The following is a 16,198-nucleotide window of genomic DNA, read 5'->3' on the forward strand; positions in this document are numbered from 1 at the left end:
TGTGTGTGTGTGTGTGTGTGTGTGTGTGTGTGGCGGTGGTGGTGGGGCTGCTTACAAGCCAAAGCAGAGTGCTCTCCAGGGGAAAATGAATATTGGCTCAAACAGGTAGACACATACTCAAAGTTAACTGTAGCTGTTTGCAGACAGTTCAGACCCGGACCAGTTCAAAAGCTCCTTCAAATTAGCATAGCATCCATAAGAGAATCTGACATATTTGGGAAAAAACTTTCCCACATGGGCATCCCCACTTATTATATGCCAAGATTCCACAATCATTCTCCTCATGATTTAAAATAAATCAGAATATTTAGAAACAAAATAAATTTCCCTTTCCTCCTGATTGCCTAATCTAACATTGGCATATTTACCCATGCTAAACTTAAGCACGTCCTTTTTACTTAAGGTCTCTTTTAAAGCCTTACTTAATGTCTTCTCATCATAACCTTTTGAACATAACCTCTTTTTAGTATTCAATAAAAATTGCACTTTACATGCTTCATCCGAGGTATTCTGAACTATGCGTTTGAATTCACCCACAGGTAAAGCTTCAAGTAAATGAGGATGCATACTGGATGCATGCAAAAAGTTGTTTACAGCAGTTTCCTTCCTGTAAGGTCTAAACTGAATTTTCTCACTATTGTTAGAGCCCACATAAAACTCAACATCCAGAAATATCACCTTAGAATCACCCCTTACCATTTTAAATTTCAAACCATGTTCAGTGGTGTTTAAATGGGAAAAAAATTCATCAAACCTCTTAGGGTCTCCTTTACACAAGAAAATCAAATAATCTATGTATCTCTTAAAAAATACTACATTCTCTTGAAAAAGAATGGTACCATAGATGAATTTTTTTCTCAAAAAATCCCATATAAAGTATGACATAAGTAGGTGCATATTGTGCACCCATTGCCGTCCCTCTGCGCTGTAGGAAGTACTCTTTTTCAAAAGCAAAATAGTTGTGACTTGGGCAAAACTCCAGAAGTCTTGTCACATAAGTAGTCCTGGGCCCATCACCCATGCACTCCCAGATAGCTTCCAACCCCCATCTCAGCTGAATATTGGTATAAAGTGAATTAACATCTGCCACCATCCAATAATAGTTCTCACGCCAAGGAATGTTTTTTACTTCCTCACAAAGCTCTGCAGTGTTTTTTTACATGTGCGGGAACTTTGGCCAGAATTTTTTTTCAAAAAGGAATCAGTAAACAGGCCTACATTTTGCAGGTAGGAGCCCATCCCAGAAACAGTAGGTCTTCCTGGGGGATCTATAATGCTTTTATATATCTTAGGCAGAGCATAGAAAAAAGGATTAACAGACTTCTCAATATGCAATTTCTTTACATTCTCCCTACTAAAGAAACCCAGTCTTTCCCCACACTCTAAAAGCTCTAACAATTGCTCATTATACTCCTGTACAGGATTAAAACCTTATTTCAGGCATTCCTCCTGCCTTAATAGTAAATCAAAAGCCATTTTGTTATATTGTAGCTTAGACATAATGACACAGTTCCTGCCTGTGTCTGCTTGTTTGAACACAAAGTTAGAAAGCTGACATCTTAATGGGTTTAATGTTTCCTACTCATTCTTGGTAATATTATATTTTTTATCCTTTTTAACAAATTTAAAAAGTTCATATTCAACTTTTCTACACAAAATTTGCTCAAACAATATAACTGCAGAAGACAATTTGAGAGGTACAAACTTGCTCAGTGTGGGCAAAACAGGGACCATCAATCTGCCATAACCAGTTTCAAAATCTTCAACACTCCCCACCATATTTTCTTGCTCATTCTCATCCACTATAGGATAATCATAGAAAGAAATGTTTAGCAAACTGTCATCTTCATCCAAGAGCTCTGCATCCCCATCCCCATGTGCATTTACATTATCTACATCAGTTACATTATTCAACTTTCTTTTTCCAAAATAAACAATTAAATGCAATTTCCTGCAGAATTTCTTGACATCTAACAATAACTCTGCTAATGTAGGAACTGTTAACTGGCACAGATGTTGTCCCCTTGCAAAGCAACCCAAGGGCCGTCTCACTTAAAGGGAAGTGACATAAGTTAACTTTAAGTGCATCTATACTAATGCTTGTAACATTAGAAAAAACATTACCATACTGGAAAGAAGGAAAGTCCACAGGATTATTTTCCAACAATGCAGAACCTGCATTACATACTCTTTCAGCATGTTCAAAAACAAAAGTTCCTAGCGATCTTTCCTGCCCCTCTGTCTATTCCGCCTGACCTTTCCCTGCTGCACGGCTAACATGGATGAACCCCCACTCACTTCCACGTTCTGAGAGGATTCAGGTGACAAATCTAATTGTGTTTTCAAAAGATGCACTTTTTTTGGAAGCCACAGTCTCTGCTGAAGATGCCGATCACTCTCACAGTCCTCTCGAAGCAGCAACAAACTTTTCCCTGGTTCTGGCCCTCCCACGACGTTGGGAATGTTTCAAACCATAGACTGTACCACTTCGAAAGTCAACTCAAGGAGTTTGTTTAATATTTTTTTTAAAAAAATTTTATAGGTAGAATATAACTAAAGGTGATGTTGACAGCTTGCTTAGTAATTTACTATGAATAGTTTAAATAAAATTAATATATTATTAAGAGTTTAAATAAAATTGTTAATATATGCCTTCTAAAATAATAAGATTGTGAATAATGTTTAGGTTTAAATGTTAACATAATCTGTTTGGCGCTCGACAAGCCACGTTGCTTCGCTAGGGACGGCTTGCAACTGTCACCCCTAGGCTTTCGAATACTGGCTAAGGCTCTTGCCATCCCCATAGTGCCTTTTTTAGGCAAGGTTCAAAAGACAAACCCACCTCCATAGACAACACAAAGAAAAAGAAACTAAGGGTAATGCTGCTCAATGCCAGAAGTCTAAACCTCAAGATGCATGCACTCGAGGCTGTCCTCAATATGGAGAATATCGATATCTGTGCAGTAACAGAAACCTGGTTCAAGGCTCCCGAGAGCACCCCAGCACTACCAGGTTATACCTCATACCATGCTTTTCGGCCCCAAAACTCGGACTGAACCACAAAAGGAGGGGGAGTATCTATATTCATCAAAGATACCCACACCTCCAGGTTAGTGGCACTGCATGAAGCATCGGAGACCATCCATGTGCAACTAACAGTGAGAAAAACTGCATTTCAGTTTGTAGCCTGCTACAGACCACCCTCCCAAACTCAGGAACCCCACTCGGCTTTCCTGAGAACACTGGAGAATATGAAGGTCTCTCCAAACACCATTATATTGGGTGACTTCAACTACCCAAACATAGACTGGGAGCACTACTCAAGCCCCAACACCCTCACCCAACGGTTCCTAGAATTTGTAAACTCTCATGCTATGGAACAACTGGTCACCACTCCCACAAGAGGGGAAAACGTACTGGACCCTGATCATCACCAACATGGGGACTCTGTTCCATACCAGAGGTATACCCCTCATTGGTAAGATCTGACCATAAATTAATCTTACTGGACAGCCATATCCCGTCCCCACCCCTAGCCAAGGAAACCACGGTGAAGAACTTCTCAAAAGCAAACTTCACACTTCTCAAAACATAGGTGGAATCCTTCAAAGCCCCCGGGCCAGTGGAAAATATGGCCCAAACCGCAGAATCCTTTACAAACGCTTTCTATGGACACCTACAGGAATGCATGGATCGTGCTATCCCAAATAAAACCAAGACTCATTCCTCCAAAGGCAAGAGACCTGTCTGGTGGACCCCAGCTGTAAATAAGCTATACAACAGAAGGAGGAAGCTACTACATGATAAAGCAAAATCCCAAAAAGGGAAGGCATCTCTGATCAGTACTAGCAAGAAACTACGATCCCTCATAAAATCATCTAAGGCCAGCCTCGAAAGAAAAATTGCACAAGATGCTTAAGATAATCACAAGGTCTTCTTTAGTTATGTCAGGAATCTGGGTGGCAACTCCCAGATATGCTCTGAGTTAGTTCAAAATGACAAAAAATAAACTGAACCCACAGACATTGCCAACATCCTGGCAGACAGGTTCACTGCAAACTTCTCCCCCCCAAAAGAGCAAATGTCTATCCCAACAGAGTGTAGCCTCCCTGACATCACAGATGCACAGGTGAGAGCTGCCATCTCCAAAGCAAAAAACACAGCATCATTGGGGACCGGACGGTGTCCCAGGCTGCGTCTTACATGAACTCCAAGAAGAACTGAACCCTCACATAAAGTCACTGTTCAGTCTCAGCCTTACTACAGGATATGTACCCAAGGAATGGTGTACAGCAACAGTGGTCCCACTCCACAAAGGTGGTGCCACAACGGACCCCGGAAACTATCGCCCTATAAGCCTGACTAGCGTGGTCTGCAAAGCTATGGAGCGTATCATCATGAAACTCATAAACAAAGACATTGGGAACCTCCAAACACTGGATCCTACCCAATTTGGCTTTAAGGGCAGATCTTGCCTCTTGAACCTGGTCGACTTCTTTGAAACAGTCACCAAGGCCATAGATGAAGGGAAGGTAGTCCACACAGCCTACCTGGACCTCACAAAAGCCTTCGACACAATACCCCACTCGGGCATCATAAATAAGCTCACCAGCTTAAATATCAACCCCTATGTCATAAATGGGTTGCAAACTGGCTCAGGGATAGAACCCACATGGTCAGAATTGCAGGTGCCATGTCAGACTCTTAAGTGGCATCTCACAAGGCTCAGTCCTGGGACCTCTCTTGTTCGGTATATATTTCTCTGAGGTACAGGCTAACATGGTAGGACTATGGCTGACCAAGTTTGCAGATGACTGCAAACTGGGCGCCATAATCAACTCGCCGACTGACACAAGCATCCTCCAAAAGGGTCTCACAGAGATGGATAACTGGTGCCAGAGCCATGGCCTAAAGCTAAATGCCAAAAAGTGCATAGTCATCCCCTTGGGAAAAACAAAGTGCCCACAAATTACCACATAGGTGGTAATCCATTAAGTACGGAAGAAGTAATTAGGGATTTGGAGACCCAAGTAGATAGCAGTCTCTCCTTTGACAATCACGTTGCCAAAGTGATTAGAAAGACCTTCTATATAGCCCACCTTATCACGAAAGGGTTCACATCTAGATCAGGAGAGGTCATTGTGCCCCTCTACGCATCACTCATTAGGCCCATAATTGAATACAATGCCACATTTGCGATGTACCTTAGCCGACACCTGCAGCAACTGGAAAGACCCCAAAAGTACCTCACCAAGAGGATCAAGGGACTCGAACAGATGCCCTACGCAGTTAGGCCAAAGAAACTCCAGCTCTACTCAGTTGCTTACCGCCTACTCAGAGGCGATATGTGCTGACGTATAAAGCCATGTCCAACCCAGAATTAATGGACATGCTCCACCTCAGGAAATCCAAATCCCTTAGAGCTACATGCTCCAGGGACTTAAACCTCAGCACAGAAATAAATAGGACATGCTGGAGGGACAGATTCATATCCCAGAGGCTCCCCTCCCTCTGGAACAAAATCGCAATCCATGTTAGGAAGAGTCCCTCAATGACCCTCTTCAAGAGAAATCTTGACGAGTGGATGGGAGATCGTAGGTTTACCCCTGGGATCTCTTCTGTGTCCCTACTAGACAGAGACACAGTAAACTAACCTCAAAAGGGCTATCTTTTGTGACCTACTATACAGAGGCACAGTCAACTAATCTAAAAGGGTGGCGAAAGCCAAACACACTCTGGCTAGGCTTATAAATGCCCTAGGGCAGATAGCCTAGTATCAACCTGTGAACCTATCATGGCAAATGTTAGTAATTATTGTTAATCAAATGTAATTGATGGTTTTTTGGAATGTATTTAAGACAGTTACATTTTGAATGATGTATCCGTTGAAGGCAAGCAGCCGAGGTACCAGATCTTGAAGTAAAAAGATTTCTATCAGCTCTACCCTGGTGTTGGTGTTGTGTTTTTTGAAGGTACTATAGAGTCCCTGACTCTCACAAATTTCTCTTCAAAAATCCTACTGCTGACCCAGAGGTCATCTCCCAAGGACCTAAAGGAATAAAAGCAACTACAGCTAAGAATCCCACCCCTTCAGACAGGGATTCCTGAGCTTTAGACAGATGGGGTAAAAAAGTATACACCTCTGCAACTCTCGCCATTAGAGCATTGAATTGTCAGTACCACATGCTGAAATACCAGCAACATACTGTGGAACTTAAGCAAAAATTATCTACATTTCCTGACTGTGCAGAGAATAACGAATTACAGGAGCTTATGCATTCTGCAAGCCAAGTCAGCAAGCATACCCTGCAATGTGGGTTTGACGCCCTAAAAGCATCTTGCAGGGCAACAGTCACAGGTTCTGTACTTAGAAGGCATGCCTGGCTTAAGGAACAGACCTTGCCAGACCATGTCAAATAAAAATTATTGGACGCTCCTCTAAACAAGGACAATCTGTTTGGCGCCAAAGCAGAAGAGGTTTTAAAAAAGATGGAAGAAAAGGATAAGTCTATGCAGACAGTCAAAGATTTTTTGCAAGTGAAGCCTCCAAGAATTCTGAAGGCATTGCTCCTCAAAACATTGGTCCTTTCCAGCCCTCTCAAGGCCATCTCAAGCTAGACCCAGGGGAAACAGACCCCCCCCCCCCAGATTACAGTCTCAGGGTATGCAGAGATCTAAGCAATGGAGTACCTCCACTTCTAAAGCAGGGAGTGCTAAGCCCCCCCCCTTACAGAAAGAATTCACAATGACTTCTCAACTCCACTCCTCACCTCTGCCCAATTGCTTATGCCCCTAGGAGGAAAACTTGCCCACCATGCAAAAAACTGGACCTCCATCACCAATGATCGATGGGTCCTCAACATAGTATCCCAGGGGTACAAATTTTATTTCCACATGCTGCCAACCCCAAAAAAGTTCCCAGACCTTCCTCCAAACCAGTGGGCAGAGGCACAAAACCAAGTTCAGCACCTGCTCTCAATAAGGGCAATTCAGCCTGTTCCTGCAGAACAGAGAGGCCAATGTTTTTATTCCAGATTTTTCCTGATACCCATAGAAGAGGGCACCTGGCAACCAATCTTAGCTCTATCCATTCTAAACACCTTCCTGGTGGTACCAAAATTCAAAATGCTTACCCTACAGCAGCTTCTCCCTATGCTGTCCAAAGATGCCTGGTTAGCCACCCTAGACCTAAAGGAGGCCCATCTGCACATCCCAATCAGGGACTCCTGCAGGAAATATCTATGTTTCAGACCAGGATCTGTGCATTATCAGTTCTCTGCACTTCCCTTTAGCTTATCCACTGCTCCCAGAGTTTTCACAAAATGCCTGGCTCCAGCCATTGCCTATTGCAGACAGAGAAATGTTCAAATTTACCCCTACTTGGACAATTGCCTGATTCAGGCAAATAGTCAGGAAAAGCTGTTGCAGCACCTGACATTTGTAAAGGACCTTCTAACCTCCCCGGGGTACACTATCAACAAAAAGAAATCCAAACTAGTCCCAAGTCAAAAAATTGTATTCCTGGGAGCAAGCTTGGACACAGCATCCCAGATGGCATTCCTTACTTCAGAAAAACGAGCCTGTCTGACAGGCTACTTCACTCAAATGGCCACCAGAACCCAGCTATCCACAAGGAAATTCCTGCAGGCTCTAGGGTTCATGGCCTTCTGCATTCTACTAATTCCATATGCCAGACTGCATATGAGGAAACTTGAATAGTACTTAAAAAGTCTTTGGTGCCAACATTCTCAGGACTTGGAAACTATCATACCTGTAATACCTTGTCTAAGGAAAGAGTTCCTTTGGTGGGCAGCAGCATGCAACCACAACAAGGGACTTTCCTTTACACAACCCCATGCCACCCAGTCCTTAACCACAGAGGCATCTGACTATGCCTGGGGTGCACATCTGGACGGCAGGTGCATTCATGGCCACTGGAGCCCAAATCAAATTATCTGCACATCAACTAAAAAGAGATGCTAGCTGTTCAGCATGCTCTGACAGCTTTCAGATCCCTTCTCTCACTGGGGCCCCTACTAGTCAAAACCGACGACACCACAGTGACGTGGTATATCAACAAGCAGGGAGGAACCCACTCTTACCCACTCTGCAGGCTAGCCATGACCCTGTGGAACACTGCCTCAGCCATGCAGATTCACCTGCAAGCTCAATTCCTGCCAGGCAACCAAAACTCTCTGGCAGACAATTTAAGCAGAAATCTCCTAGACCCACACGAGTGGCAATTAAACCACAGCACCTTCAGCCTTGTGACCCAGAAATTGGGAACCCCGAAGGTGGACCTGCTTGCCTCCCCCTACAACCACCAGCTCAGCAAATTCTGCACCAGGGTACCTCACAACAAGGCCTGGAAAGTGGATGCCCTAGCCTTCCAGTGGGCAAACCTCTCAATCTATGCATTTCTCCCTCTGCCTCTTCTTACAAGAGTATTACTCAAGATAAGGGAGGAAAGACCAAGGGCATTCCTGATTGCCCCAGACTGGCCACGCCAACACTGGTACCCACTACTGCGCAGTCTGTCACCAGTGCCCCCATGGCACCTACCCCAGATCCCAACACTCCTGACTCGGCAGGAGGGACAGTTCTTGCATCCGCAATTGTAGACCCTGAACCTTGCTGCCTGGCTTATTCCTTGAATTCTCCTCCAGTGGCCAGCCTAAGCAAGCAGGTACTGGATGTCATATGTGAAGCCAGACGACCCAGTACAAGGAAATACTATGCTGACAAGTGGAAAAGGTATTGTTCCAGGATTCACATTAAAGGAGCGGATACCTCTCATTCTGGATTACCTAGCAGACCTACTCCACAGAGGCCTGTCCTTCTCTTCCATTAAGATCCATGCCTCTGCCATCTCTGCTCATTACAGCACTGAGTCACCTCTCTTCTCTTACCTCTCTCATCACGCAGTTCCTGAGAGGCGCCAACAACTTACGGCCACCAAGAAGAGCCCCCACCCCTGCTTGGGACCTTAACTTTGTGTTGGAAAAGCTCACGCTACCCCCCCCCCCCTTGGGCATGCAGAGTTAAAATTCCTCTTTTGGAAAACAGCCTTGCTTCTGGCCATCACTTCAGCTAGAAGAGTGTCTGAGCTACAAGCACTTATGGTTGTGGAACCCTTCATTATTTTTCATGCTGACAGGGTCTTCCTCAGGACTAACCCAACTTTCATGCCTAAACTGGTGTCCAGTGTGGCTCTCAACCAATTTAGCCATTTGCCCACCTTTTTCCCTAATCCTCAAAATAAGGGGGAAAGGATCCTGCACTCTGTAGATGTGCACAGACAGCTCAGATTCTACCTTGACAGGAGTAAGCCCTCCAGGAAATCTGACCAGTTACTAGTCAGCTTTGCACCAGGGGCAGAGGGCAAGGCCATATCAAAACAAACCATCTCCAAATGGCACATGGTATCCATTTCTGTTACAAACACCATGAGAAACCACCCCCTCAGGGGGTCAGATTGCATTCCACTAGTGCAACTTCAGCCTCTACAGCCTTTCACAGAGGAGTCTCTACCAGGGACATTCTGGAAGCTGCTACTTGGAGTTCTTTTCATACCTTCATCAAGCATTACCACCTATCTGTCTTTTCCAAATCCAGGGCGGGCTTTGCAACAGCAGTCTGGCAGGGCATACTTGCCAGCCCCAACTCTTCTTGACTGCCTCCACCCATTCTTCAGCTTTGGGAATCAACACAAGTGTGATGACTGCAACACTGAAACATGAAGAACATAGTACAGTTGTGTACACTTACCATAATGCTAGACATCCTTCTCTTCCTCTGCAAAGAAAATTGGCTTTCTGTAACAAAGGACCAATGGGTCTTAAAGATCATTTTTCAGGGATACAAATTCTCCTTCAGCAAACTCCCAATTTATAGAGGGTACCCAGACTTGCCTCCAAATCAGTGGGCAGAGGCACTGAAACAAGTTGAAACTCTCATATCCTAAGGGGCAGTAGAACCTGTCCCCTCAGATCAAACAGGCAAATGCTTTTATTCCAGACTATTCTTGGTTCCCAGAAAAAAGGGCAGTTGGTGTCCCATCCTGGATCTATCCATTTTGAACACCCTCCTGGTGGTCCCCAAATTCAAAATGTTAACCTTACAGCAGCTGCTGCTTATGCTGACAAAAAATGCCTGGTTAGTAATCCTAGATATAAAAGATGCCTACCTCCACAGCCCCATAAGAGAATCCTGCAGGAAATTCCTTTGCTTCATAGCAGACTCGCAACACTTTCAGTTCTCTGCACTACCCTTTGGCTTATCTACTGCTCCCAGGGTATTCACCAAATGCTTAGCCCTGGTCATAGCCTTCTGCAGACAGAAAAATATACAAATTTACCCTTAGCTGGATGACTGCCTCATCTAGGCAGACTGCAAAGAAAAGCTCCTCAAGGTCTTCCTCTTTGTCAAAACCCTCCTAACCTCCTTGGGGTACACCATCAACGAGAAGAAATCAAAGCCAACACCCTCCAGGAAGATCATTTTCTTGGGAGCACTGCTGGACGCAGCATCCCAAATGGCCTTCCTATCCCCAGAAAAGCAGAGCTTTCTGCCTCTCTATTTCACCCAGCTGGCTTCCATAAGTCACCTCACTGTCAGGAAGTTCCTGCATGCCTTGGGGTGCATGCCATCTTGTATCCTTCTAATTCCTCTGGCCAGGCTTCACATGAGAGAACTTCAGTGGTACCTAAAGAACCTTTGGTGTCAGCACTCTCAGCCTCTAGAGACCGCTCTCCTTTGTATAAGGGCAGAGTTTCTCTGGTGGGTAGGGGCCTATGCCCAGAGCAAGGGTCTTCCCTTCACCCTCCGCCCAACTGGGCAGACCATTACCACTGACACCTTAGACATAGCTTGGGGCGCTCACCTAGAAGGCAGGTGCACCCATGGTCTTTGGGATGCCCAGTACCTTCCCCTTCACATCAACCAGAATGTAATGATGGCAGTACAAAAGGCTTTGACTTCCTTCAAACCCCATCTCAAACCCGGGGTTCTCCTTATCAAAACAGACAACACCACAGTAATGTGGTACATCAACAAACAGGGAAGGGACCCAATCCTACCCTCTGTGCAGGCTAGCAATGAACCTCTGGCTGACAGCCTCTTCCATGGGACTACACCTGATATCCCAGTACCTACCAGGGATCACCAACACCCTGGCAGACCACTTAAGCAGAAACTTACTGGACCCCCACGAATGGCAGCTCCACAGAAAAAGCTTTTTACAAATCACCCAGGCATGGGGGACTCCGGAGGTGGATCTCTTTGCTTCGGATCTCAACCATCAGCTGAAAAACTTCTGTACCAGGGAGTATCACCACCTAGCGTGGAAGGTGGATGCATTGACCTTCCCTTGGAACATCCTCTTTGTGTACGCATTCCCCCCTCTGCCTCTTATTCCAAAGGTACTGATTAAAATAAGGGAGGGGAGACCAAAGGCCATTCTCATTGCTCCAGATTGGGCTAGACAACATTGGTACCCCTTACTGCGCAGCCTGACCTTATAGCCTCCCAGGCAGCTTCCCCTGATCTCAGATATCTTAACTCAGATGGGGGGGGGGTGCTGCACCCAGATTTGCAGACTCTCAAACTATCAGCATGGCTAATACTCTAAAGGCAAACAAGGGGCTCCTGTTAAGCAAACATTAAGCAAACATGTCCTAGACATTACCACAGAGGCCAGAAGGCCCAGCACCAGAAAATCCTATGCAGGAAAATGGAAAAGATTTTCCTCCTGGAGGCAGTCCAGAGGGGGCAGTACTTCACAACCTTCCATCCCTCTTATCTTGGATGACCTAGCGGAGCTACTTAATAGTGGCCTCTCCTACTGCTCTATTAAAATCCACGCCTCAGCCATTTCAGCTCATTTTGATACATAACAGCCCCTGTTCTCCCATCCTTTGATTAAACAATTTCTCAGAGGGGCTTCTAATATTGGACCTCTCAGAAGGCCACCCACTCCAGCCTGGGACCTGAATTATGTTTTGGAAAAACGAACTTTACCACCCTTTGAACCTGCTGCTTCAGCAGAACTAAGATTCCTCTTCTGGAAGACTGTTTTCTCCTAGCTATCACCTCAACCAGGAGAGTTTCAGAACTTCAGGCACTTATGGCCATTGAGCCCTTCATCATCTTCCATGCAGACAGGGTCTCCCTGAGGACTAATCCCTCCTTTATGCCCAAGATGGTAGCTAATGTAACTCTGTCAGGCCATACATCTACCCACCTTCTTTCCTAACCTTCAAAACAAGGGGGAACGAATTCTGCACTCACTAAACGTGCACAGACAGCTTGGGTACTATCTGGACCACACTAAACCCTTCAGAAAAACAGACCAACTACTTGTCAACTTTGCCCCAAGGGCAGAGGGTAAGCCCATTTCCAAACAAACCAGTTCCAAATAGATACCACAGTGTATCCATTTCTTCTACAGATTGCATGAGAACCCCCCACCCCCCAAGTCTATTCGAACCCATTCCACTAGGGTAGCCTCCACTTCCACAGCATTCCTTTGAGGCGTTCCCAGCAGGGACATCCTGGAAGCTGCCACCTGGACTTCTGCCCATACCTTTACCAAGCATTACCACCTATCTCTGTTTTCTAAGGCTAGGGCAAGGTTTGCCTCTGCAGTTCTGCAGGGCATGCTGACCCATTCCTAGGTCTCTTACTAAGCCTACTACCTCTCTCCTCAGCTTTGGGAATCCTCCCACAGGTGATGACTGCAACAGTGAAACACGAAGAACATAGTACAGTTGTGTACACTTACCATAAATGTAGATGTTCAAGTGTATTCACTGTTGCAGTCCTGGTTCCCCACCCTCCTTCCCCCTTATATCTTCTTTTTTTAGGGAGACACAAGTTTCAACAGGTGGCTTTTAGCTACCAGGACCACTTTACCTTATCTACTTAGGCTTCTGACGGGTTAGGGCAAGAAAAACTGATGTAATGGCATCGGCTGCTCTCCTTTATAGCACTGACAACTTGATGTCAGGCAACAAGCGACAGCAGCCGACACAGAAAAACATTTACTCTGGAATTCGGGCCGGCCGAGGGCTACTGCAGCAGGGATAACCCACAGGTGATGACTGCAACAGTTCATACACTTGAACATCTACATTTATGGTAAGTGTACACAACTGTATTTTCTGAGGATGGTACGTCCGGATGTCACCTTTATGCCCTAAGCTAAGCAAGGAGCATACATGTGATGTACAGAATACCATTAAGCAACCTAAAAGCTTTGGTATACTGGCCGGACGTTGGGCTTTCTTTGGTAGGGGATTCCTATTATAATGAATACTACAACAGTGAAAACGAGGACATCTACCATTATGGTAAGATATTATACAACTATACTTTCTGCAGGCATTGCAAGCTGGCTGTGAAGTCCAAGGGTAGAGTGGGATTCAGAGTGCTCACCTTCCAAGGCTCTGTGGTATCCTTTGAGCAAACACTTCAGAAGTAGAGGAAGCTCCACTCTTGTCCATGTAGGTGCTATGGCAGTGTATCTCCTATGTGTTTTGAATAGTTCTGTAGCAGTGAGTTTAAAATGCTTGTAATGCAGTTGTGTGAAAAATCACCACAACTAAATGTTCATGTAGGCTTGCTATTGTAGTACAAGCTTCTACTTGCCTTCTCCCTCTGGGCATCTATATTTGTCATTTCCTGCTCAAAAGCTTAGCAGTGCAGGGTGGGAAACAGTATGGAGACTTATCCTAAAGTTTTGTAACAAGAGTTGGCTCCTCTGCATACTGGACACTGACACTGCAAAAGATAAAAGATGTTGGGTGGGTTGACAATCCTTCTGTCCTTTATGCTAGTGTGTATGTCAGTGTATGAGGAGTATTGGCCTGTGTCTTGACGAACACAGCGCTCTGGAAGTCAGCCCAATCAGGAGGATGTTAGCCTATGGGTTATTCCATTGTCTTATGAATATTACTACAACAGTGGTTCTACTCTGAGATACTGTTACGTCATTTCTTTTGCAACTCTAGAGTCTTTGTCAGTGCTCTCATGAGGGTTACTTAAGGGTGTGTGTTAATGAAAGTGCATGTACATTTGCATATAGTTTAACATACTTCTTTTGAGTGTAAAAGATTGCAGGTTTCTGTGCATCTCTCCATATATTTTGACCATGTTAGGGCTGTACTTTTATTTTTTATCTACCCCTGCCTAGAAATGACATAAATGGCCAATGTATCATTTTCTGAGACGGATCAAGTGTACTTTAGGTTTTTTTTTATTATTGTTGTTGTTTATTGTATGTTGTTATTTTCTTAAATAGCAGTAACCCTGGTTATTGTAGATATCCACTGTTTTTCTTTTTGTAGTGTCCAAGCGATATTTCCTCTCCCAGATCCAGAAGCACTGAAAGATAGTCGTATGGAGAATCTGAAAGCTTATGCTCAGAAGGTGGAAGAGGACATGTATAACACTGCAAATAGCAGGGTACCTTGTTGTCTGCACTTTGTTTAAATTCAGATCTTTAGTAGTGTTAAAGAATATTATGTAATGTTGACTGAACTAACTTGTTATGGTGAAGTGAAATCCTGTATTGTTAAGTGACATGGGTGCACATGCAGTTATAGAAAACAAACTATTGAAAACATTTTAGTTTCCTGCATTATACAAGTATTTTTATTATCATTCACTCCCAACATTGCATAGTTTGCTCCAGTTCTGCCTTCCCTAAATTTTTACTTCTATCCTGAACATTGTTATGCATGCATGGTTCCCACAAATTTCATTATTTTTATATAATTTACTTCTTTGCTTTTCCAAAACTGCCACTTTCAAATATTTTATCTCCTTTACAATATTCAGCACTTCGGTTACACTTGGCTTAGATTTTGATTTCCCTTTTCTACTAATAGTTGTTTTGACTAGTAGCATTAAACTCCGCAAGGTTGTAGTATGTCCAGGCAATTCAGATCCTGTCTCTCTCCTCAAAATTGTTTTCATAGTTGAAACCGTTTGCTCCTTCTAACATTTTGACAGTGTGTTTTGTAGGTAATTCTTAAAATCTAACTTTTTACATTCCTAAGAAACATGTTCCCCAGTACCTCTTTTCTTTCCCATCACACCTCCAACAATTGGTATCTGCCTGAGGAAAATTATCTGAAATGTTACAGGTATTTTAAGCCATACAGATGTCTTCCCACAGTCCCCTTGTATACTGCCTTTCCATTCTCTCATCAGTCTTTTCTAACCTGTTCTGATTGATTCTTATACATACATGCTCTTCCTTAGATCATGTTTGTTTTGCAGTACTGGGTTATTTCACTCGGTAAACCCTAACTTCTGGCTGGCATGCCAAAGCCAAATGCCTTCTGTACACTCCAGTGTATGTCTTAAGCCAGTGGGAGTAGGGATACATTAACAGATGTAGGAGTGTAAGATTGTCAGACTGTCTTGTTGCCAGTCCATACGCAGGATCTTTGCTTCCATTGGTCTGCTCTCCACGTTGTTGTTGGCTGCTATCTTTTTTTTTTTCCCTTGTATTTTTCATTTAAAGATTTGTTAATATCAGGTAAGAGAGGAAAGTGAGAGTGCAGTAGACAGATACTGTTTTAGGGTCAAACATGATTACAGAAACTCTAAAATCAGAAGAGCGTATCTTCACAATATGTCCACGTTAAATCCACAAGCAACGTCCAAAATACGATCAAAGCTTTTAACAAGTAACACAAAATCATAGAACACAACTTAAAAACATGAAAGAAACCCTGTGAGAGGATAAGCGCTTTCAGCTTCTAAGCCTTCTTCAGATCCCCCAGATGAACATATTGTGGTGATACGCTCTTCTGATTTTAGTGATTTTAGTGTTTTTGCTGTTTGCTGAGCATACTTCAGCGGAGATTTCTCCTTCCCTTGTTTTTGCATGATTGCAGAAACTGTCAGATCTGTCACTTTTTTGTTCCTAAAACCCTCTGTACTCAACTTTGTTAAACATGCATAGAATCCCACCTTCTGAAACTCCTTGTGGAAATTAAAATGGTGGAACCCTCAGTCTCTGTCCCACTCGCAGAAAATACCATAGGTTCAGGAAGGCTATTCCTGATCTGTGTGCTGCCAAGTCTGATTTGGATGCACCCATTGAGAAGCTGCAGGAATTCACGATACATCCAACTACTCCTAAGGCACCAGCTACCACAACCGTGCCAGAGGCCGGTTTGGTGTCTGA

General features: G+C 44.1%; 1 protein-coding gene across 1 annotated transcript in view; it reads left to right on the top strand.

Annotated features, from left to right (window-relative positions):
- LOC122816155 (histone lysine acetyltransferase CREBBP-like) overlaps nucleotides 1–15,712 on the top strand; it is a 171,503-nt gene extending 155,791 nt beyond the window's left edge. Inside the window, exons 3-4 of the mRNA XM_044088910.1 lie at nucleotides 14,346–14,463; nucleotides 15,545–15,712. Coding sequence (XP_043944845.1) covers nucleotides 14,346–14,463; nucleotides 15,545–15,712 — 286 coding nt within the window. The remainder of the gene's footprint in view (nucleotides 1–14,345; nucleotides 14,464–15,544) is intronic.
- Nucleotides 15,713–16,198: the final 486 nt, after the last annotated feature.

The sequence above is a fragment of the Protopterus annectens genome, chromosome 12.part0, assembly GCF_019279795.1.
Source record: "Protopterus annectens isolate FY-2018-M chromosome 12.part0, PAN1.0, whole genome shotgun sequence".
Classification (NCBI taxonomy): domain Eukaryota; kingdom Metazoa; phylum Chordata; order Ceratodontiformes; family Protopteridae; genus Protopterus; species Protopterus annectens.